The sequence below is a fragment of the Cervus canadensis genome, chromosome 32 (assembly GCF_019320065.1).
Source record: "Cervus canadensis isolate Bull #8, Minnesota chromosome 32, ASM1932006v1, whole genome shotgun sequence".
NCBI classification, from domain to species: domain Eukaryota; kingdom Metazoa; phylum Chordata; class Mammalia; order Artiodactyla; family Cervidae; genus Cervus; species Cervus canadensis.
The window spans coordinates 39,242,731-39,266,755 of NC_057417.1; the positions used below are offsets into that span (position 1 = coordinate 39,242,731).

Here is a 24,025-nt window from a genome sequence, read left to right on the forward strand (position 1 = left end):
GTGTGATATTCCTGGGCCCTTGTCCGTTTGTCACCTACCAGTCCCTCTAAAGAAGGGGGACAGGGTGTGTGCTCCTGGCCGAGGACTTCCCTGGGAGGTGTACCTGACGTGAATGCCCTGTTCTGGGAACTTGTGGGTGGGAGGCCTGGGGCCCGAAGGACATCCTTCCACAGCACCCAGCCGGAAACCAGAAAGGAGGTGGCAGGTTTGGTTGAGTTAGTGGCAGCTAAAACGCTCCCGGTCTGTTTATTGGCCACATGAGGTGGTCGTCAGAAGGCTAGTTAGAAGGTAATCTCGGGAACTAGTGTGATAAATGCCCGGAAGCACAAGGGGTTCAACAGCAGTGAACACAGCAAAGTGTGTGGGAAGCAGGGCTCCTGGGCAGAGTCCTGAGCCGCAGTCCTGGCTCCGGCCGTGGGCACACAGCCCCGTGCCCGCCGGCTCAGTGGAGCTGGGCATCCAGCTCGTACTTCTCACAGAACTTGTCGGTGAAGGGGATGCAGGTGAGGAACTCACACCACTCGCAGCGGATGGGGTAGAAGTAGAAGAGGACCACCAGGCCGGCCAGCAGGCCCAGGAAGACCAGCTGAAAGACGATGATCTGGCAGCGCTTGCGGTACAGGTCGAACCTGCCAAAGCTGATGTAGGGCAGGAAGGCAAAGGAGAGGAAGAGGCCACTGATGAAGCCCGAGATGTGGGCGAAGTTGTCGATCCAGGGCAGCAGGCCGAAGGTGAAGAGGAAGAGCACCACAGCCAGCAGCTTGAAGAAGGCGCGCCAGGGCCGTGCCAGAATCTGCCAGCTCTGGAAGAGCTCCACGAAGAGGCAGGCCAGGATGCCAAACTGCGAGCCGGCAGGGCCCACCTGGGGGTGCAGGTGACCCTGAGCCAGTGGGCAGGAGCTGGCCGCCCGCCCCCCTCCCTTGGCCCAGAGTGGATCGGGACGGGAGCCCCAGGCGGGACGGGGCACGGCAGGGATGCGGGTCTGCCGGGTGGCACGTGGGGCGGGCAGCCTTACCTCAGCCCGGTACGGCAGGAAGATGGCGCTAGCCAGGTTACCAGTGACGCCGCTGAGCAGGTAGATGATGGCAATGCGGTGCCAGCCCGCCAGCTTCTCCAGGTCCCGCAGGACGGTCATCTGGAAGCAGACCGACACCAGGCAGTGCAGGACCCTGTGGGGAGGGGGCAGCAAGGAGCGCTGACCAGCCAGTCCTGGGGTCCCGGGGACCCCTCCCCCCCCAGCCCACGTGGTGTCACTTGCCCAGCGTGCAGGAAGAGGGACAGCCACAGGCGGTAGAACTGGTCGGGCACCTCGGGGTTGAGGAAGGGCAGGAGCCCACACACGTCGTCCATGCAGTGCACCTGTGCAGAGGGACGGTGAACGCCCGCCGCCGCCCGCCACGGCCGCAGCGTGGGGAGGGGCCCTCCCCAGAGGCCTACCTGGGAGCAGAGTGTGGCCTCCTCGTGGAAGTAACCCCTCATGAAGTCACAGTACTCCCGGGAGGTGATCTCACACCTGGAAGGTCAGGCCAGAGCTGGGAGGACTCCCAGGCTCAGGTTTCGGCCCCACTCGCCCACCTTGTTGGCCTGAATAGGTCTGGCCCCTTCCTCACCCCAAGCCCCCCGGGATCCTGGGTCGTTTCGGACTGGATACAGGAGCAGGCCTCAGCCCCAGGGCGACGCTCTGTGCCCAGGACCAGGGCACCCCTACCTGCCCTTGGTGCCGATGCAGCAGGGCCGGCCCGTGATGACACAGTCCATGTGCAGGTGGTTGGTGTGGTTCCCAGCACTGTTTTTGGTGCAGATCTGGGTCACAAATGGGGATGAGTTGGGTCAAGGTCACCCCTAACCTTGGGCCCCACACCACGCTTGGTTGGAACAGAGATGGACAGGCTCCTAGGGTAGGAGACAGGCCCCTGTTGGCCTCAAGCAGGTCACAAACCCTGGGCCTCAGTCAAATTGGCATCATGTCATTTGACTCTTAAGGCTCCACCTGGTTCTACTTAGAGAGGGAGGCTGTAGTGGATGGACTGGGTGGCTGAAGGCCAAGGCAGAGCATCTGAAAACGTGGTGGTCCCTCGGGGGAGACCTCTGGCATCACTGATGGATGAGGTGTGGATTCCTCCCCGACACAGTGAGGCGACTTCCGAACAGCCCCTCCACACCAGCTCACCGGCCACTTGGTGATGTCATCTGGCCACTCGTGGGGGTCCTCAGAAGAAGGCTCATCACACACCCTGCACGAACCCAGGATGTGGTCAGACCTCGCTCTGTGCCCTTGGCTTAGCACCCTCCCGCCCTACTGGGCGATAGGAGAGCGATTATTCCTCCCCACCCCCACCCCACTCCCAAGGGAGACAGGGACTAACGGAGTTGGGGGTCGCAGCAGGGCTGACCTGGGATCCTGGTGGCAGACAGAGCCGTAACGCCTCTTTTGGCCAGCAAGGTCTGGGGCACTGGGATGCAGGGGCCACTTCACCCACACTGCCAGCGTGGACTGTGGGAGGACACAGGCTCAGCCCTGGTCAGAGCCCACCATCCCACTGTCTCCCGGAGGCCGGGATCAGAGACCCTGAGCTCCTCCCTCTGGCTCTACACACCCACATGCCCCGCAGCCCCACCATGAATTTGCACTCGGGAAACTGCTTGCATGTTGGGAGATTGTTGTAAGTTCAACAGCATAGCTCCTATTAGCTTGAAAACAGAAACCACCGGTGCCCAAATATAGGCAACTGGTACACACTGGGAGCTCCACATAAGATGATAAAAACTTGGATGAAACTGTTTAAAATTTAGTGAGAAAAGTAAGGCAATACCACTTACATAAAGTTATGACAGGTGCCCAAAAACAAGATGGAAGTTTTTGGGAAGGCCACACCCAAATTAAAAACATGCAGAATTCCCTGGTGGTGCAGTGGTTAGGACTTGGTACTTTCACTGCCAGGGCCTGGGTTGGATCCCTCGTCCAGAAACTAAGATCCCCCAAGCCCTGCCGGTCAGCCATTTAAAAAAATAACAATAAAATTAAAGACACACAGTCTGCAGGGGGAGCAGCGGGAGATGGAGGAGGGATGGGATAAGAAGGAAAGACTGAGGCGAGGGGCCTTGCACAGACGGCCGGCATCGTGTGCTGAGAACCAGGCTTTTAAGACAACTCAACCAGCTCTGCCTGAAGTCCCAAGGAAACAAACAAGGTGCAGACAAGGGTGCGAACTGAGTTGCGGGCGGGTACTCACCGAGCACTCCTCCTCCGAGGTCTGCACACAGCCCGACCGGTCGTTACGAACGCAGCAGGCCGAGTGCTTCTCGCGCTCACGCGCAGCATGGATGAAACTATGCACCTGAGGGTCCTGGCGCATGCACGGCGAGAACTTGGCACCCAGGTGAATGAGGGCCTCCTGCGGGGAGGACAACGCACAGCTGCGGCTGGGCCTCAGAGATCCCAGGGCCCCGCCCCGCCCCGCCCCGCCCTCATCTCACCGACCCCGCCCCGCCCTTCCCTCACCGGGCCCCGCCCTGCCCCGCCCTCGCCCCGCCCTCACCTCACCGGGCCCCGCCCCGCCCCGCCCTCATCTCACTGGACCCGGCCCTGCCCCGCCCTGCCCCGCCCTCACCGAGCTGGGCCCGATCCAGAAGTTCTCCTGTTGCACGTACTTGACATTCTCATAGACCCCACGGTTGCGCAGCACCTGGGAGGTGGAAAGAAAGATAAGACAGAGCTCGGTCGCGCCCCCTCCCGTCAGAGTGGTTGAGAGGGAGTCCAGACCTTGCAGGGCGGGACCGGGAGGGCACCCGGCGGGCACCGGGGCTCACCGAGTCTACGGTCTCGTGCTGCGAGAAGCCCACGGGCGCCACGCCATAGATGCACACGGCCAGAATGGTGACGAGCGAGTGCACGAACGTGAGCCAGTAGGTGAAGAAGGGCCTGCGGGCAAAGCGTCAGCAGAGGCGCCACCCCCAACCTGGGGCGCCCGCGCCCACCTGGAGCCGTGCTCCCCTCGTGGCCTACCTGTGGTCGTCCATGTCCTCGATCTGGCGTTTGACATAGCTGTCGATTCGCTTGCGGTAAGTACGGTTGGTTAGCCGGCCCACCATGCCCAGCCCATACGGCCGCTTCTCCCTGGCAAACAACTTGCGCACCGGCATCGCGATGCGCTGGCCCCGCCGCTGCCCCGCTGTGCTCACCACCTCCTGCCGCAGCCGCACCTTGGGCTGCGGGGCCGCTGCACCGCCCTCCTTCTGCTTGCGCCAGCCACGTTCCAGGGGCCTGGGGAGGAGGGCACTGTCACCGCCAGCCCCAGAGCGCCCGCACGCTGCAGTCCATCCCCGGCGAGGCCAGGACGACCCTCGAGTCTGTCCTGCTCCCATGTGCGACAGGCTGAAGTCAGCCCCGCCGAGCAGAAGCAGAGCGGCCTGAGCCACTCCTGGGATGGCAGGCAGGTGGGGTCAGACCTACATCTGCGAGTACTGACGCCACCTCCTCGCCCGCTGGATCCTCTCCAGGCTGTGGGCTCTGGGACGGCCATCCTCTTCCAGGGATGAGCAGCCCAATTTGAACGGTGCCCAGCCCTGGGGCCCCCAAACCTAGTTGCCAAGCTGTGTTCCCAGTCCACGAGATGACCCCCTCCGGGGACCCCCTTGGGCCTCATGCCTTTGAGCAACTGCTCCTGACAGCCGGGAGGCGTTTCCCCCACGGAGCTCGCCAGGAGGCACTCACAGCATCAGATGGCTGCGCTCCAGCTCACTGCGGTCCAGGGCACCGCCCGTGAGGTCCACCTGCTCTGGGGCTCTCTCCCACTCTTTAAGAGCTGCCTCCGATGGGGACTCGAACACCTCGTCTGGGTAAGTGGACAGCTCCTCGTGGAGGACACCTTCCTGAGCAAAGACGCACGGTCAGCGTGGGAAGCTTAGGCAGAGGGGTCAGGGTGATGGCGCCAGGCTCTTACCCGGGCAAAGAAGGACGTGTCCAGCTCATCAGGGAAGTCAGCTGTGTCCTCTTCCAGGAAGCTGGCAGGAGTGAAGCTTCGGCGCTGGGCACGGCGTAACGTGCCATCCCTAACCGAGCGACCCTGCCAGCGAGGGAGTAAGCGCGCGGCTCCATGCAACCAACCCGCCCCCAAACCCCACCTGGGCCCCTGCACCCACCTTCACCAGCGCAGCAGCTGCCCGGAAGCTCATCTTAGCCACCGACTCGCGCTTGCGCCGCCGCGGGAGCCGGTTGAAACCGGAGCGGGAGCTGGAGAAGGAGCAGAGGGAGGCGGCACCCGGCGTGACGGGCGTGTGCGGGGCGCTCGGGCCGTCGGCGGCATCATCCGCCAAGCGGAAGGCCCGGCCCCGGGCCAGGGGGTCTATGATCTGGAGGAGGGGAGGAGATGCCGGAGTTGGGGCTGGGTCTGGCCAAGGGGTCTCCTTCCCCACCCTAGACCCCACTGCGGAGAACACAGCTGCTGCTCAACGTCCCCACCCAGCGGGCTCCTGGACAGCTGAGTGGGTTTGGCCCGAGCCCAGTGCGCCCAGGGCCCCCTCTCCGCCTGTGTTTGTGTTCCAGTGCTGTCCATCCCGCGTTGCTCCCCATCCAGACACGGGCCAAGGTTCAGTCCCAGGTCCCTGTCCTCCCTCAGGAGCCCCTCATCCCAGAGAGCATCTTAGGAGCCTTTACAGGAGCAGCCGACCACCATCTGAATCCAGGAGCTCCCAGGGACCGCCTTTGTTCTGGCTGACTGTGTCCCCGGCCCCGCCCAGAGGAGCTGCGTGAGGGACCCATGGGAGGGCATACCTTCTGCATGCCCAGCTGGCACGGCCCCACGTACAGAGGAGGCGGCGTCTCGGTGCTGGTTAGCGACACATTGTCCTGGCTGGGCAGGTCTAGCTCCCGGATGACCTGGGGCTTCAGCTTCCCGTAGCGCTGGCTGCAGTGGCGGATGCTCTTGCGCTGCCACTTCTGGGTGCTGTCACTGTCCTTGCTCACTCCAAACCAGTCAGCCGTGCCCCTGCCGGGAGAGGGGGTCAGTGAGGGCGCCCGGCTGTCCCCGCCCCCGGCCTGGGCCTCAGAGGCACTCCCCCTGGGCATGCCTGCCGCAGGCCTCCAGACCCTCCAGGGGCCCAGGTGGGCTGTGGCTGATCAAGGGGAGAAGAGGGTTCCAGCCCTGGCCACCCCCACACAGTCAGCCAACTCCAAACTGCCACCAGCACCAGAGACGGCAGGCCTGGGTGAAACGGGTGTTTCACACACGCCCTCACGCCATCCTTGAGGCTGGACAGAGGTCAGAGTTCAGCCAGACGGAGCATGGCCACGAGCAGCAGCTGGGCCGGCACACGGTAGGACCCAGGAAGCGGGTGCCGCAGCCCGGGGCAGGCTGCCCACAGCCCTCGGCCATGCAAGCAGAAACGCTGCTGCACCTGCTGTCAGGAGCCCTGGGGACACCAGCAACGCTGCCAGCTCCAGGAGCCCACAAGCCATGCTCACACTCGAGGATGCCAACACACGCCTGCCCTGCCCACGGTACCTGAGCAGGGACCGAGAGAGACGGGCGCTGCGGGAGGGCCCTGCGGGCAGCACGGGGCCCGACGGGGGCAGAGTGTGGACGCACAGAGAGCACACCCGGCGGCTGTCCAGGGCCAGAGCGTTGGGTGGGGAGACAGAGAGGAGAGAGCAGGTGCTGGGGGCAGAGAAAGGAGCAGGCGACGGCAGCCGGCCCCAGAGCAGGGGATCGGGGATGCAGGGGCAGGATCGAGAAGGCCCCCGCCCCGCTCCCAGCCCCGGGCCTGAAGGGACCCTGTGTGCTGCCTCTGCCCCAGGGCCCCGCCTGCCCCGAGCAGCCAGGACAGCCCAGTACCTGCGGATGGTCTGCGTGATGGACATCTGGCGCTGCAGCGCCGGCCGCCGGGGCTCCTGGTGGGGCGAAGGGACGCGGGCGGGCTCGGCCGGCATGCTCACGCTCCGCAGGAATGCCTGGCGTCTCAAGGGCTGGGCAACGGGGTCCTGGTGAGGGCGCTGGACGGGCTGGACCTGCAGCCCCCGCTGCCCAGGGCCTACCTGCAGGAAGCTGGGCTCCTCTGCTGCCGGGGGCACCACGGCCGGGATGTCCAGTTTCAGCCACGGCGGCTTCTTGTGCTGCAGGCTGCTGCTGCTGTCCCTGCGGGCCTCGCCCATGGTTCAGGCAGACTAGGCGGGCCTGGGGGCATGGTGTGTTACTCAGTAACAGTGTGAGAGGAAATGCCGCTGGCCCAGGGGTTAGGACACAGCACTTTAATACCGCCATGGGCCTGGGTTCAATCTCAGGTCAGGGAACGGGGATCCCAAAGCCATGCGGCACGGCCAAAACACAACAGGGACAGGTCTCTGCGGTTCCGCAGGCCCAGGCCCGGGAGGAGGGAGGGTCAGTGATAAACAGAAGAGATGGCCCCAGCACAGATCAGCACCCACGGGCTCACTGCCTGTCTCTGACATCTCAAGACACGGCCAGGCACACACTGGGTCCCCAGACGATACACATTCATGTGACAAACAGTTCAGGACCCACTATGAGCCACTCACAGGTGCTCAGGACTCATTGGTGGAGAAACAAATCCAAAACAAAGTTCCTACTTTGTGCTGGAGCAGGAGTGAGACAGACAGGAAGCCCACATGGATAGTACACTGAGTTAAAGGTTGCAAAGTGTGACGGGGATGAACAGCACGTGACAGCTGCCTGCCCGGGAAGGCTGTGAAGCAGAGCCTTTTACTCTGACGTCAGAGGAAGCCTTACATCAGAGTAAAGACTCTCAGCGTGATCCGGAGAGCACAGCCGCAGGCAGGCTGCTGCCCACACAGGGGATGGCCGGGGCAGAAGCACGAGGAGGCGCAGGGGCTGAGGAGCCGGCCTGGTCTGTACACAGGGCGAATCCCAGGGTGGCCTTCAGTATCCTAGCCACCGTGACAGCTTCTCCAGAGACGGAAGGCCCACTGTGTCCAGACAGGGTGCAGGGGCCCTCCCTCTCTCTGAGGAGGGCCACCTGGATTCCCAGAGGCCGAGGGTTCCGACAGCCAGGTGCTTGCGTGCGTGCCAAGCCGCTTTGGTGTCTGACTCTTTGTGACCCTGTGGACTGTAAGGTGCCAGGTTCCTCTTTCCATGGGATTCTCCAGGCACAATGTGGGTTGCTGTGCTCTTGGGAATCTTCCCAACCCGGGTACTGAACCCGAGCCTCTTAAATCTCCTTCACTGGCAGGGGGTTCTTTACCACTAGCACCAGCTGGGAAGCCCCCCGACCTCCTGAAAACCACCTAGTGGAAGCGCCGCTATCACCACCAGGGGGCGCCACACACCAAGAAACGTCCGCAAAGCAGCTCCCTGCGGGTCGCCCACCATACAGAATCTGCACAAGGCAGGAGGCCAGGGTTCGAACCCTGGGTGGGGACGATCCCCTGGAGAAGGAAATGGCTACCCACTTCAGTCTTCTTGCCTGGAGAATTTTTCTATCGATAGAGGAACCTGGCAGGCTACAGTCCATGGAGTTGCAAAGGATCAGACACGACTGAGCGACTAACACTTGGACTTACTTGCACTTTGCTCAGCGCCACCCTAAGCCCCTACGAAGAGCAAAACTAGTGGAGGTGATGGAACTCCAGCTGAGTTATTTCAAACCCTAAAAAATGATGCCGTTAAAGTGCTGTGCTCAATATGCCAACAAATTTGGAAAACTCAGCAGTGGCCAAGGACCGGAAAAGGTCAGCTTTCATTCCAATCCCAAGGAAAGGCAGTGCCAAAGAATGTTCCAAGTGAAAGTCCCTCAGTCGTGTCCAACTCTTTGTGACCCCATGAACTATACAGTCCATGGAATTCTCTAGGCCAGAATACTGGGGTGGGTAGCCTTTCCCTTCTCCAGGAGATCCTCCCAACCCAGGGATCAAACCCAGGTCTCCCGCATTGCAGGCAGATTGTTTACCAGCTAGCCACAAGGTAAGCCCAAGAATATTGGAGTGGGTAGCCTATCCCTTCTCCAGGGGATCTCCCTGACCTAGGAATCAAACCAGGGTCTACTGCATTGCAGATTCTTTACCAACTGAGCTAACTACCTCACAACTGCACTCATTTCACATGCTAGCAAAGTAATGCTCAAAATTCTCCAAGATAGGCTTCAACAGTACATGAACCAAGAACTTCCAGATGTTCAAGCTGGTGTTAGAAAAGGCAGAGGAACCAGAGAGCAAATTGCCAACATCCTCTGGATCACTGAAAAAGCAAGAGAGTTACAGAAAAACATCTACTTCTGCTTTATTGACTATGCCAAAGCCTTTGACTGTGTGGATCACCACAAACTGTGGAAAATTCTTCAAGTGATGGAAATACCAGACTACCTTACCTGCCTCCTGAGAAATCTGTATGCAGGTCAAGAAGCAACAGTTAGAACTGGACGTGGAACAACAGACTGGTTCCAAATTGGGAAAGGAGTACGTCAAGGCTGTATATTGTCACCCTGGTTATTTAACTTATATGCAGAGTGCATCATGCAAAATGCCAAGCTGGATGAATCACAAGCTGGAATCAAAATTGCTGAGAGAAATATTAATAACCTCAGATATGCAGATGACACCATCCTTATGGCAGAAAGCCAAGAGGAACTAAAGAGCCTCTTGATGAAAGTGAAAGAAGATGGTGAAAAAGTTGGCTTAAAACTCAACATTCAAAAAACAAACATCATGGCATCTGGTCCCATCACTTCATGGCAAATAGATGGGGGAAACAATGGAAACAGTGACAGACTTTCTTTTTTGGGGCTCCAAAATCACTACAGATGGTGACTGCAGCCATGAAATTAAAAGATGCTTGCTCCTTGGAAGAAAAGCTATGACAAACCTAGACAGCATATTAAAAAGCAGACACTACTTTGCTGACAAAGATCCATCTAGTCAAAGCTATGGTTTTTCCAGTAATCATGTATGGATGTGAGAATTGGACCATAAAGAAAGCTGAATGCCGAAGAATTGATGCTTTTGAACTGTGGTGTTGGAGAAGACTCTTGAGAGCCCCTTGGACTGCAAGGAGATCCAATCAATCCATCCTAAAGAAAATCAGTCCTGAATATTCATTGGAAAGACTGATGCTGAAGCTGAAACTTTGGCCACCTGATGTGAAGAACTGACTCAGAAAAGACCCTGATGCTGGGAAAGATTGAAGGCAGGAGGAGAAGGGGATGACAGAGGATGAGATGGTTGGATGGCATCACCGATTCAATGGACATGAGTTTGAACAAGCTCCAGGAGTTGGTGGAGGACAGGGAAGCCTGGCATGCTGCAGTTCAAGGGGTCGCAAAGAGTCGGACATGACTGAGAGACTGAACTGAACTGAGCCTAAGCTCCATTCCCCTGGGCACAGGGGCAGGGCCCAGGACCCAGAGCTAAGGGGTTGATGCGGTCCACCCCAGCCCAGCCATGGAACCATGAGGCAGCAGCCACATAAGCAGGGCTCCTTGGCACTTACTTCCCTCTTCACAAAACAGCACTTTTCGAGCAGGTCTGCTTCCCTGGCCCCAGAAAAGAACCACAGGGCCTAGAAACACTCTACACATGGACATCACCAGGTGGGAAACATAGAAATCAGACTATGTTCTTTGCAGCCAAAGACAGAGAAGCTCTATACAGTCAGCAAAAACAAGACCTGGAACTGACTGTAGCTCAGACCATGAGCTCCTTATTGCAAAATTCAGGCTGAAATTAAAGAAAGCAGGGAAAACCACTAGGCCATTCAAATATTGCATAAATCAAATCCCTTATGATTAAACAGTGGAAGTGACAAACAGATTCAAGGGATTATATCTGATAGATTGCCTGAAGAACTATGGACAGAGGTTCGTAACATTGTACAGAAGGTTGTAATCAAAACCATCCGAAAGAAAAAGTAATGCATGAAGGCAAAGTGGTTGTCTGAGGAAAGTATATAGAAAAAATAGCTAAGCAAAGAAAAGAAGTGAAAGACAAGCAAGACAGGGAAAGATATACCCACCAGAATGCAGACCTCCAAAGAACAGCAAGGAGAGATAAGAAAGCAATGCAAAAAAATAGAGGATAACAGTAGAATGGGAAAGACTAGAGATCACTCCAATAAAACTGGAGATATCAAGAGGACATTTCATGCAAGCATGGGCACAATAAAGGAGAGAAATGATAAGGACCTAACAGAAGAAAAGATTAAGAAGTGGTGGCAAGAATACACAGAAGAGGTGTACAAAAAAGGTCTTGGTGACCCAGATAATCATGATGGTGTGGTCACTCACCTACAGCCAGACATCTTGGAATGTGAAGTCAAGCGGGCTTAAGGGAGCACCAGTACCAACAAAGCTAGTGGAGGTGATGGAATTCCAGCTGAGCTATTTAAAATCCTCAAAGATGATGCTATGAACGTGTACCACACAGTATGCCAGCAAATTTGGAAAACTGAGCAGTGGCCACAGGACCAGAAAAGGTCAGTTTTCATTCCAATCCCAAAGAAGAGCAATGCCAAAGAAGGTTCAAATTACCATACAATTGGCTCATTTTGCATGATAGCAAGGTAATACTCAAAATCCTTCAAGCTAGGCTTCAACAGTATGGGAACTTCCAGATGTACAAGATGGATTTTAAAAAGGCAGAGGAACCAGAAATCAAATTGCCAACACCCATTGGATCATAGAGAAAGCAAGGGAACCCCAGAAAAACATCTACTTCTGTTTCACTGACTACGCTAAAGCCTTTGTGTGGATCACAACAAACTGGAAAATTCTTAAGAGAAGGGAATACCAGACCACCTTACCTGCCTCCTGAGAAATCTGTATGCAGGTCAAGTGGCAACAGAACTGGGCATGGAACAACAGTCTGATTCAAAACTGGGAAAGAAGAACGTCAAGGTTGCATACTGTCACCCTGCTAATTTAACTTATACGCAGAGTATATCATGCAAAATGCTGGGCTGGATGAATCACAAGCTGGAATCAAGATTGCCAGGAGAAATAGCAATAACCTCAGATATGCAGATGACACCACCCTTATGGCAGAAAGCCAAGAAGAACTAAAGAGCTTCTTGATGAAGGTGAAAGATGAGAGTGAAAAAGCTGACTTAAAATTCAACATTCAAAAAAGTAAGATCATGGCATCCAGTCCCATCACTTCATGGCAAACAGAAGGGGGAAAAGTGGAAATAGTGACAGACTTTATTTACTTGGGCTCCAAAATCACTGTGGACAGTGACTGCAGCTGCGAAATTAAAAGATGCTTGCTCCTTGGAAGGAAAGCTATGACCAACCTAGATAGCATATTAAAAATCAGAGACATCACTTTGCCAACAAAGGTCCATCTAGTCAAAGCAGTGGTTTTTCCAGTGGTCATGTATGGACGTGAGAGTTGGACCATAAAGAAGCTTGAGCACTAAAGAATTGATGCTTTTGAATTGTGGTGTTGGAGAAGTCTCTTGAGAGTCCCTTGAACTACAAGGAGAGGCAACTGGTCCATCCCAAAGGAAATCAGTCCTGAATATTCATTGGAAGGACAGATGCTGAAGCTGAAGCTCCAATACTTTGGCCACCTGACGGGAAGAGCCTACTCACTGGAAAAGACCCTGATGCTGGGAAAGACTGAAGGAAAGAGGAGAAGGGGGTGACAGAGGATGAGACAGCTGGATGGCATCATTGACTCAATAGACACGAATTTGAGCAAACTCCAGGAGACAGTGAAGGACAGGGAGGCCTGGCGTGCTGCAGTCACAAAGAGTCATGACTTAGCAACTCAGCAACAACAAGCAGAGAGGGTCCTCGAGCAACGAGGCCACGGGGAGCAGGGGCGTTGTGGAGACTCTCACTTTCTCAGCCTCTCAAAGCACCCCAGACCCTGACAGATTCTGACCTGCAGGGCCTGCGGCTCATGCACCGAGGTCACGAGACACAGCCTCTACCTCTGAGCCACCCCCTCAACTGCCTGGAGAGACACAGAGAGACTTTACGCATAGCGAAACTGAGGCCTAGGAAGGGACGCTGGCCTTGCCCAAGGTCACATAACTAGAGATGCAGCTGCTACTGGCTCTGCACAGACCAGGGGAGGGACCCTGCTCGGAGCCTCCACCAGCTCGCTACGGACCTGAAGGCAGGTCTGACATGAAGGCATCTTGACTGAGAACTGGGTTCCTCTGGGGTCTGAACCAGGAGACCAACTCTCAACGTCCAACTCACACCACCACCCAGCCCAGAGTTGCACGGCTGAGGCCAAGCAGGCCACAAGTCAGCATCCTGGGAGACGGTGTCCTCGTCATCCACCAGCCCCCCTCCACAGATCCGGGAGACTGTGAGCTGCCCTGTGGGCAGGACACTGATCTTGAGCACCAGTGATGGAATCTCAGACAGTACTAGGCACGTTGGGAAGACAGAAGGAGCTCAGAAGCTGCAGGGCTGGGACGACACCCTGGGTCACCTCCTGAGTTGTGACTGGGCCGGGGCTGCCAGCTGGAGACCCATGCAATCGGACCGCTCAGATGGTGCTGCGCCCCTGGGGTCTTGTGGGGAGGGGCCAGACAGGACGGGACCCCTCAGCATTTCAGGTGGAAGCCCTGGTACCATCAGCCTGGCCCCGCCACCCTACCCCACGCCTCACATAGCCTCATACACTCCTAGTGAGGCTACTGCGAGGTCCAGAGAGGAACCCGCAGGCGGGGTGCTGGGGACTGACCCCTGCAGAAGCTTCCACACACACACACCCAGAACGTCTAGGTGCCACAAGATGGTCCTCCACTCAGGAGAGTCAGAAGCCCCTGCCCGCTGACGGGCGCGCACCACCACCCACACCTGTGACCCTCCAAGGCCCCTCCTCACAGCCGGCTCCCCCAGGACACACATTCTGCCCACGGGGTCACCCTGCCAGGGCCTGGATCCCCCTGGCTTGGTTGGGAGCACAGCCACACATGTGCTTTCCGTCCTGCCACACCAGACCCACAGTGCCCAGGGCAGGCCTGCTCCAGAGCCACAGCTCAGTGGCCACCGGGCATCTCAGAGTGTGGGCTAACAGGGGCCAAGCCCCATGAGGTGGGGTGAAGGGAAATTCCTGAAGATGCCCCTTCACTGGGGCCTGGGAGGAGGTGGGAGGGGGCGGGGGGCACAGAGAGGAGCCAGGCACCCCCTGCCCCCACCAGCCAGGGCCAGCGGACACAGGAGCCTCTCATGAGGAAGGCTCCAGCTCCCTCCTGGACACACAGACCTCCAGGTGCCCAACCCCACCCCCAGCACCCGCCACGTCTGGGGCCGAGGCTGGACGGCGCTCCGGATGCCACACGGCTCCTTGCCCCCGGAGCTGTGGGTTCCCGGCCTGACCCGCCCTGTGTGACCCATCCCCCCCGCCCCCGTCAACCCATGCCAAACTCTGGACCTCAAGCGGGTGGGGTTCACAGGCAGGGTTGGGAGTGGCTCCAGAGTGGGCCCCAAGGGTGTGGGGGAGGGACAGGCCCAGGCCGGACAAAGAGTCTGGGCTGGAAGGGGGCACAGCACCCGCCCAGAGGAGACAGTGGCTCAGTGTCTGGGTCTCCCCGGGCACACAGGGGGCTCTTGTTCCTAGACGGCCCCTGGGGGGTCTCCCAACAGCACCCCCCTCTGCTGCCCCCAGCACAGGGAGAGACCTCAGCCCAGGGAGGGCCTGCCTGCCACGGTCACGGCATCTGACTCACACCAGCGACACTCACGGCCGCCCCCTCGGGCCCAGACCCACCAGGGACTCCCAGACAGGCCAAAGGAAGCGCGGGGAGGGACGGCGCATCAACAGCAGCTCAGGAGCACGAGGCGATGCTTGGGGGGCTGGGGGCCACCACAAGGGCCACTGTAAGCAGGAACCAGCAAGGCAGAGGGCTAGCGGGAGGGGGCAGGCCCCCAAGGAGCAGCTGCAGCTGTTCTGGCAATGACCCCCGGAGGTCCTGGGCAGGGGCCCGGGAGGGCCCGGGAAGTAGGAGACAGAGTGGGAGCCTGGCCTGAGACAGGGTCCTGACCCAGCTCCCTCTGCCACCTGTAACCCTGAGCGAGCCAGAACCTTCCCCTCTCAAATCCAGATACCACAGTGGAGCCTGGGACACACAGGTGCTCAAGAAGCAGCAGCTGATTCAGAAACGGCTCTGCCTGCCGGTGCAGGAGACAAGGGTTCGATCCCTGACCCGGGAAGACCACACATGCCGTGGAGCAATTAAGTCCACGTGCCGCAGCTTCTGAAGAGCCCATGCTCCGCAAGAAGAGCAGGCACCGCGGTGAGAAGCCCGTGCACGTCGACGGGAGAGTGCCCCTGCCGGCCGCGACTAGTGAAGAGCCCATGCGGCAACACAGGCAAAAATAAACAAACAACTATAAGTATTTTTTAAAAAAAACACGGGCTGGACCTAAAAAGAATATAATACTCTAAGTCATCTATGAAAGTGAAAGTGAAGTCGTGTCCGACTCTGCTACCCCATGGACTGTAGCCCACCAGGCTCCTCCGTCCATGGGATTTTCCAGGCAGGAGTACTGGAGTGGGTTGCCATTTCCTCCTCCAGGGGATCTTCCCAACCCAGGGATCAAACCCGGGTCTCCCGCATTGTGGGCAGATGCTTTACCCTCTGGGCCACCAGGGAAGCCCTTAAGTTATCTGTTCTTCAACTAAAAAAGAAAGAAAGGAGGAGGCTAGTGATGCCTGCCGGCTGTGGGGAGCTCCCTGAGGACAGCCCAAGAGCAGAGCGTATCAGAGCGTGTGGCGTGGGACAACCCGGGCGACACCCTTCAGAGGGGCTTGGTTTGGGAAGGTGTAGCCAAGAAGCAGGAGGAGATGGGGGAGAGGTTCTTGCCCACCCAGGCCTGGACAGGCCACAGCTGGATTAAAGCTGGAGCCTTTGCTTCTGCACTGAGGCCTGCCCTGCACGCCTGGAGGACAACACTGACCAGGGGCATCTGGAGGCCAAGTGGGTGGCCTGGCCTCGGGACCAGAACCACAAGCTTGGGGCTGACCCTGCCCCAGGGACCACCAGCCACCAAGGTCAGCTGCAGCAAATGGCCCCAGCCCAGGACACCTGCCCCGACGTGACCCCAGGACACCCGCCCCAACGTGACCCCAGCTCACCTGAGTGTGGTCCCAGGAGAGGCCAGCTCCTCTGACCTCCCACTGTGAGCCCTGATCTTTGACCCTCAGTCTCCCGTTTGACCCAGAGTCTGACGCCCAGCCCCAGGTCTCCCTTGGGAGTTTTGACTCTGGTCCTCCACCACGTGCTACTCTGGCAAAGCGGAAATGAGCCAGCTCCCCTGAGCCTCTTGACCTCATCTGTTTACGGCATCTTGTTGGGAATGACCCTGGGCAGGCCCTCACGCTCCTCACCCCCAGCCAGTGACCCTCCACTTTTCTGTGGAAGATATGAGGCTCAGAAGGGAGCGGGGCAGACCTGAGACCTAGCCCTTGGCTTGCTCGGTGCCCTGTGCCATCTCTAGGAGGAAAACGGATCCCTGCACCCCAGGCACCCATACCAGCTGTCACTCCAGATGAACCTGTAGGGTGCCAGCCAGAACCACAGGAGACTCCCTGCTTTAGAAAGCCCTGAAAGGACTGCCCTGCGAGGGTGATGTAAGAAAGGGGGCACGGCCTTATGACCAGGCGCTGCCCGAAGGCTCGGCAGACACAGATGGCCCAGGGGTCACTGGCCACCAATTAAAGCCTATGACCCAGCTGGGCCTAACAGGGCGGACACACCCTGGGATCAGGAAGCACCAGGCTCAGAAAGGTCAGGGGACGCGTCCGTGCCACACGGCCAGCTCCAGGTAGGGCAGGAACTTCGCTATAACAGGTTCTGGGTGTGACAATCTGGGATCTAACTGGACCTCAGGAGTCAGGTTGCAAGCCTGCCTCAAGCTGTGGAGTGGAAAGACCCATACTCCATCAACAGGCCTGGACAGAGGACAGACGAGCAGCCTGTCACCAGTCAGAAGCCCCAGAAGTGCTCCTGACCAGCCCCACAACATGCTCCCAGTGCCCACACAGCCTCGGGCTCAGCGGCTCTGCCCAGGACGCTGCGGCTGGGGGACAGCACCCTCGAGGCCACCAGAGGGGACGCCACCCCCTGAACTGTACTACTGGAACAGAAAAGGCTTCAGCCAGCAGAAACCTGGCACACCTGCCTCAAACCTGACTCTGGCTAGCCCCGCCTGACCTGTCACAACCCCTGCAGGGGTCCTCTGCGTCCAGCTTACAGATCAGGAAACTGAGGCTCAGAGAGGCCGGTCACCACCTGCGGTCACCCAGCCTCCAGGCAGTTCAAAGCCTTGGACCATGTCTGCCCAGGAGCTGGGGAGGGGGCCATGGCCCCCCAGGGAGGGCAGACCATCTGGGATCCTCAGGCTGGGGAGGGCCAACAGCCCCTCTGAGACTCCCATGCCACCCGGAGCATCTCAACTCAGGGAGAAGGGAGCCACCCTCACACACCCAACCCAGAAAACAGGCAGCCGCTAAGGAATCTGATCCTTGGGCTGAAAGTAGATCCTGTCACAGGAACCGGAGCTGGGGAGGGGTGGGCAGGCAGGGGGAGCCCCTCATAGCTGGGGAGACGAGCTACAAGAGGTACCCTGAGCAACAGCTTGAGTCCAGAGACCCTCAGGGGGGCCCTGGAAGGCAGGCACGACCTGGGTGATCCCTCTGAACCATGGGGTCCCCTGGACTATGCACTGCCAAGGGCAACGGTTTGCCGGCTGTCCCGCGAATGCTGGACAGGGAGTGCTCTCACTGCAGTGCTCCAAGTCTGGGCCCTCGGTGAGCGCTCTGGGAGGGAGCCTGGGGCCCCGGCACCTTTCATCCAGGGTCACCCCACTACGAGCCCTACTAAGTAGCCCCTGCTTTTCTCAAGGAAAAGGACCCAGCTTGCCCAAAATAACCCGGTGGCAGGGGCTCAGCCTCAGGGAGCCCCTGGGCCCAGGCCACCTGCTGGGTCATCCTAACCTCTGGGTGGGGGCTAAGGGGGCTGGGGCTGGCCCCACCAGAGTGGGGATAACCCAGCATCTAGCTGGGCCAAACCTGAAAAGCCAGTTTCATCCTTGAATCTCCTCTGCCAGGAAGTCCCCAGTGGGGGTTGGAGGACCTTTCCCAGCACAGGGCTAGGGCCTCCAGATCCAGACCTCGCTCACCCGGATACACAGACACACACCCCCAAACTGTGCCCCCGCGAGGAGGAACTCTGGTCAGGGACAGGTGGGCCCCCAGCAGGGTGGGCAGCCAGGCCCCCCAACCCAGGGTCCTGAGCACCTGGGGTCCAGCCATCTCCCCAGCCAGGAAAAGGCCTGCTTCCAGGCACCAAACAGTGGCCGCAGGCTCAAGCCCTGGCCTGCTCCTCTTGGCCACTGCGCACACGTACGGAGGATGCCCGGCAGCCTCCAGTGTCGAGAGGCAGGATTGTGAAGCTGAAGGTGGGTCAGTCCCTCCCCACACCCCCAGCTTCACAGCTACTGCTATTGCGGAAGTTATTCCCATCCCGAGGGACGGCTGGGACAGCGACGATCCGCAGAAGTCCAACCCAGAAGTCCCACCCTCCGAGCTGGAGTTTCGACTTGAGACACCACCCACTGGTGGAGGCCGGGCAGGAAAGCGTAAAGGGCGGGGGGAGGGTACAGCCCAGAGGCGCCTGGGGACACCCCGGACCCCGAGCCCTCCCGCTGCCCGGACCCTCAGCTGTCGGGCGGGGGCTGGAGCCGAGCTGTCCGGCCGGGTCAGGCCGCCGCCTGGACGCGCTAATTCGGCCACAGGCTATTTTTGCAGCCCGCCGAGTTAGGAATCCGGGGCTGGGCCGCCTCCTCCTCGCGCGGCTCGGGAAACTCCGGGAAGGAAAGTCCGGCCGTCTCGGGCGGAGACTCCTCGAAGCCGGGACGCGGCCAGCCTCCCGCCGCTCTGAGAGGCTCCAGCGGCGGAGGGCTGGGGACCTGCCCCGGCGCGGCGGACGCCGTCTCGGGACCCACCCGGCCCGCGCCCCGCGTGCAGCCCCGCCCGGCGCGCTCACTCACCGCTGCCGCCAGCGCCGGGGGTCCCGGGGGTCCTGAGGGCTGCGGGGAGGGGCAGCCGCCGCCGGCCCGAGGGCGCCCGCGCCGAGTCCCCGCCCGCCCGTCCGGCCCGCCCGTCCGCCGGGGAATGCCATGGAGCGAGGGGCGTGCGCGCCGGGGGCGGGCCCGGCTGAAGGGGGCGGCCGCGTGACTCAGGGCTCAGGAATGCGCGCGGCCCGCCCGGCCAGAACCACCTCCTCCGGGAGGGCGGCAGGGACACCTCTGGCTGGGGGTCGAAAGCGCCTTGGTCAGAGCGGGAGGACCTGGTGGCCCAGCTGGACCGAATCCGATGGTCCATTAACCCGCTCCCGGACCGGAGTGAGTCCTGACCTTAGCAGATGCTTTGACTTGTGTTTGCAGAGTGGAGAGTCCAGGAAACAGCCCTATATCTACAGGGACCTAAACCCCCAGCCTCCTCCAAGGCCCAGCTGCCAAAGTCTCTCTAACTCCCTCCGAGCCTCACTCGCACACACATACCCCTACTTTCATGCACTTACACACACATGCTCTGCTTCTGTAACTCAGCTTGCCTCTTGCATAGTCTAGATCATCTAGATCAGCTAGTTTTGAGGAAAATGGAAACGTCCAATTCTAGAAACTAAAACATCTCACTCACCCTTGCCCCTTCTTTTGCAATTGTCTAGCCCCTGTAACCTTAACTATGCTTGTCTGTGTAAATGGCAGGCAGTCCCCCACTCCCTCCCCATCAGTATCCAACAGACTACAGAACGCAGACCGGGAATTGGGACCCGATAAAGGAACTACACACCCAACAGTCACGGCTCAGAGCTTGTGTGCTAACTCCTCTGGGCCCGCGGCGGAATAAACCCAAGTTCTCCAACTCTCCGAGTGTCGCTTGGTTTCTCGAAAGCTAGTTTCTACAGCATACCCACTCACACTCATGTTTGCCCCCATATTCCTTCACCCACGCCTGTTTACATAGACTCCCATACCCACACCTACGCATGCACAACTGTAAACACTTCCATGCTCACTCACACACTTACACAGGTGAACAGACCACTGATGCCTACTTACACTCAGCTGCACTCAAACCAAAGGCAGGACGGAAGCAGCGACCTCCGCCCCGGCCCCGAGCTCCCCGCCCGCTGGAGCCTGGCTCCCCCAGCAGGCGCCCCCAGTCAGGCCCCACAGCAGAGGCGGCAGCACGCTCTGCGTGCTCTGCCTGTCTTAGAGCTCACCCGCCAGCGGGGGGCCCATCTCTGCCACCCTGAGCTGGACGTAAGGTGGCCCGCCGGCTGAGGCTGCTGGAGGGAGTCTGCCGGCGTCCCTCTGTCCTGACACAACCACCAGAGACAGACCCCAGAATGGGCCCGGCTAACCAGGAGCCGTGCATGGAAGAGGGGCACAGGCTAGCTCGGAAGCAAACCCGGGACCAGGGGTCCTGAAGACCCTCCCACTGGGTGCAGATTCCTGAGGCACACAGGGCCCAGCCCCTCCAGCCTCAGAGGCCCCATGTGTCCTCAGGGGCCCTTTGCTGGCCTGGGACCAGGAGGCAGTGGTCCTCCCTGAACAGAGGAGCTGCCACGGTCAGGTCAGGAAGCTAAGCCCAGGGCACGGCTTCAGAAGGTGCCCTGGTCCTTGGCCACACAGAAAATAAAAGTGGACGAGTAGATGCTGGTCACTGGAGTCTGGGAGAGGGACGGAACCCTCTGCCTGCCTGTCCACACTGCAGGACTGGACAGCACGGTGTCTGCACACTCTGAGTCATTTGTGAACTCGGGGAAATCAACACAAGTCTTGGGTTGAGGGAGACAATGAAAGCTTCGGAGGGGCTACAGGAGGGTCCTTCAAGGCGGGGGGCGGGGTGTGACCCAAGAGCCTTGGCTGCACCACCTCCCCGTCCGTGCAAGACTCCCAGCCAGAGACAGGACAGTCTCTCCATGCCTGGCATTCCCTACCCTGCCAGGAGTAAGCCTGCTCTGTCCACCTGGATGTCCAGCCTGGCTGCCAGGGCCGGAGCTGGTGGTGTCCTCTCTGGAGTCCAGTGCCTGGGCTCACCTCCAGCACTTGCCAAGGCCAGGCGTCCAGTCTGACAGGTCTTCCTTCAGCAGGTGCTACAGGGCATCCAGAACCCCTCCGTGACCCAGACTCTCGCTCCTAGTGGCCAGAAGCACGGCCAGAGCAGGCCCTCAGCCGGGCCTGGGCCCACTCCCCAGTCCTTCCCACCGCAGCACTCCTACCCCAGCCAGCACCACCTCGGGGCGTCCTCCGTGGGTGCAAGCTGCCTTCCCGGAGAGGGTGGCCTCCTCCTGCTTCCTTTGGGCTGCCTCCATGGGACCCTCCCTGTCACCATGCCCATGAGACCCCAAGCAGCCTCTGCTGCAGACCCTTGCCCCTCACAGGAGTGGCTGCCACATCCACCCTGGCAGGCGACCCCAGGAGTCCGCAGGTTCTCAGCCCACCGGGCCTCCTGAGCAGGACCCTGACGCCTGGACAGTGTGAGCAGAGGCGCAGACCCCAGCCACAGGGACACGTGCACCCAGCCTCACTGCCCCATGCTCTGACGGAGGCACGCCTGACATGGAGGCCCAGCTCCCCATCCCTCTTTCATCTTTTCTAAGGCCCTGGAAGGAGGAATTCACTGCAACCGCCTCAAATGTGTGCAGGTGATGGGATGGGCCCGTGTCTGGACCACTCCCTGCCTGCAGATGGCACTCTAGGACCCGAGGGGGTGGGGGCCCGACCACTGAGAGGCATCCCTACCAGCCACCCTGGAATTAGCTCAGCAGGCCTGAACTTTGGGGACCTGAATGAGCCCAGGACCAGCCCCTGGCTATTTGGGGAGGAGGCAGCAGTGGGCCAGGCCAGCCAGTGGCCTGAAGTCACTAGCTATTTGAAGCAGCTGCCCCTCCCCATGTCTCGGGGCCTGGCAAAGGGGCCCTGAGCACCTGGCCCCCAGGGGTCAGCATTGGCAGCACAGCCCCAGGAAGGGGAGACACGGCCGGGGGGCTGACCGCATACCCCGGGCCCGTCGGCCACAGAGGCCCCCGCCTGAGGCGGCCCTGCTGCAGCTTCAGAGACAGTGCAGCCCCTTTGGCAGCGTCGGCTGCCCCCGCACAGAGAGAAGGCCCACGAGCAGTGTGCTGGGTGGGAGCTCATGGAGCCACTGTCCTTTCAAGGCTCAGAGACCGCCATTCCCTCCAGGGCACAGAGCAGCTCCCCCAGGCACCAACCCCTTTCAGAGCACTGAGGGCTTCCTCCAAGGAGCCTCTCCCAGCCCAGCAGGCAGGCACACGGTGGACAGAGGAGAAGGCCCTAGTCCCCTCCTCCTGCCGAGCACCCGCTTCTCACCCCAGCCAGCCCACCGCCCGCCCTGTAGGCCACAGTGGGAACACGCAGCCCACCACCTCACCACTTCCTGCCTGCGGTGGAGCCTCAGACCACAAAGCAGGAAGTGGGGGGCCGGAGGAGGTGGCGGGGGGGGGGGCCTGCAGGCGGGAGGGGGCAGAGGTTGTGCAAGGCCCTGCACTTGGGCTGAACATCTGGAGAAGGGGCTGCTGGCTCCAGCCCGTCTCCTCCCTCTGGGCTGCCCTCCAAAACTCTCTTCAAGTTGGGGATTAGACGTCCTGAAGGAATATGTGAACTCCCGAGATTTCTACAAGGTCCACGCACCATTCGTGAAATTGAAATAAAAACGAATCCAAAACAGCAGCCACCACCGTGCCCCTGGCCCCCCAGGAGGATGGGCCCAACTGTGGCCTCAGTTTGCCTCAGGGAAGGGGGAGGGAGGCTGGGCACACAGGAAGGCCGGAAGCGGGAGGCATTGTTGGGGCAGAAAGGCTGCAGCCGGTGAGGAGGAAAGAAGGGTGGGAGTCACATCCAGGCCTGCCTCACAAGTTCACACTGACGACACATTGCCCAGCCCCGGAAGGAAGCTGCCCTTGGTGCCACACACAGCCGAGCGGCTTCCAGCAGGCGCTGCAAGGCTGCCCCTCCCTCCGCAGGAAGTCCCCGTGGGGGCCCTGGGAGGTGGGGGTGCACAGCTGGGCCCCAGCCTGGGCCAGCGCTGGAGCTGAGCCCCTGGGCTGGTCTGAGGAGAAGGAGGAGGAACTGGAGACCAGGGTTCTCCCAGCTGGACTTGCCGACCAGGCGCCATGTGCATCCCGGCCGCCACAGGCCCTGGTACCTCCCCCCACCCCCACACCATCCTTTGCCCAGCTGCTCCCCAAGGCCCCGTGGGTACCCCTCACAGGGCCAGGGTGACCCAGTCAGAGAGCTGTTCCCCACGTGGCCCCAAAGGGCAGTGACGCACCTCACAGCGCCCCCAGCCGCTGCCCTGCAGGAAGGGTGGTGGTCAGGGGTCTCCACAGACCTCCTGCTGGCCTCACTCCACTCCAGCCCGCTCACCCCCAGAACTGTGCAGGCTCCTCTCAGCCTCCTTAGGTGGTGGGAGGGGTGGGGGTCCCACTGCCGAGACAGTGTCCTGGGAACCACCCGTAAGTGTTGGGGGTGGGGGCATTTCCAGAAAGGCCTGGGTCCACCTCCTGGACAAAGTCTTCCTGGCCCACTCCCTCATCCAATCTATCCTCTCCACCCAAATGCCCCCTAGGTAATGCGCGTCCGCAGTCCAGGAAGGCTGTCTCAAGGACCACGGCTCCCATGCCCCCTCCCTCAGGCGCACTCCACGTGTACCCCAAAACCACCACACCTCCAGCCGGGGCCCAGTCAAGGTCAAGGCTCCTAAGAGAGCAGGCCTTTTGGAGGTCTGACCACCAGCTGGTGGAGGAGTGCGTTCTGCGGCTGCGGCGGGGGAGGGTGGGGCAGGGTGCAAGTGTGGCGGGGGCGGCGGGGGGAGGGGGGGCATGCCACTGGGAGAGGTGAGGAGCCCGGGGCTCCCCTTCACCCCAGCTGGCTGCTCCCCCTCACACCGCAAGCGTTCCAGCAGCCGCGGGCTTCGTCCAAGATAGGAGGTGGAGCGCCAGGCAGGGGCGCCAGCGGGAAACGCGGGTCCCCAGGCCGGCCTCCACCCGCGCCGAGGCGGACCCGT

The 24,025-nt window shown here is 60.2% G+C and overlaps 1 protein-coding gene across 3 annotated transcripts; it reads right to left on the reverse strand.

Moving 5' to 3' along the window:
• Positions 1-211: 211 nt before the first annotated feature.
• RHBDF1 (rhomboid 5 homolog 1) lies at positions 212-21,056 on the reverse strand. 3 transcript variants are annotated; one of them, XM_043456739.1, is made up of 18 exons: positions 18,979-19,134; positions 7,034-7,172; positions 6,834-6,964; positions 5,774-5,987; positions 5,143-5,352; positions 4,944-5,066; positions 4,715-4,872; positions 4,007-4,264; positions 3,811-3,922; positions 3,612-3,686; positions 3,234-3,395; positions 2,394-2,494; positions 2,171-2,234; positions 1,709-1,803; positions 1,438-1,513; positions 1,259-1,359; positions 1,016-1,169; positions 212-862 (listed from the first exon to the last, which is right to left on the reverse strand). In XM_043456739.1, exons 2-18 carry the CDS (start codon positions 7,148-7,150, stop codon positions 443-445), a joined length of 2,571 nt encoding a protein of 856 aa, XP_043312674.1. In that variant the 5' UTR covers positions 7,151-7,172; positions 18,979-19,134; the 3' UTR covers positions 212-442. The 3 variants fall into 3 exon arrangements, with proteins under 3 accessions (XP_043312674.1, XP_043312673.1, XP_043312672.1); XM_043456738.1 differs by lacking the exon at positions 18,979-19,134 and adding an exon at positions 21,037-21,056 and having other exon boundaries at positions 6,834-7,172; XM_043456737.1 differs by having other exon boundaries at positions 6,834-7,172.
• Between the last annotated feature and the right edge of the window lie 2,969 nt (positions 21,057-24,025).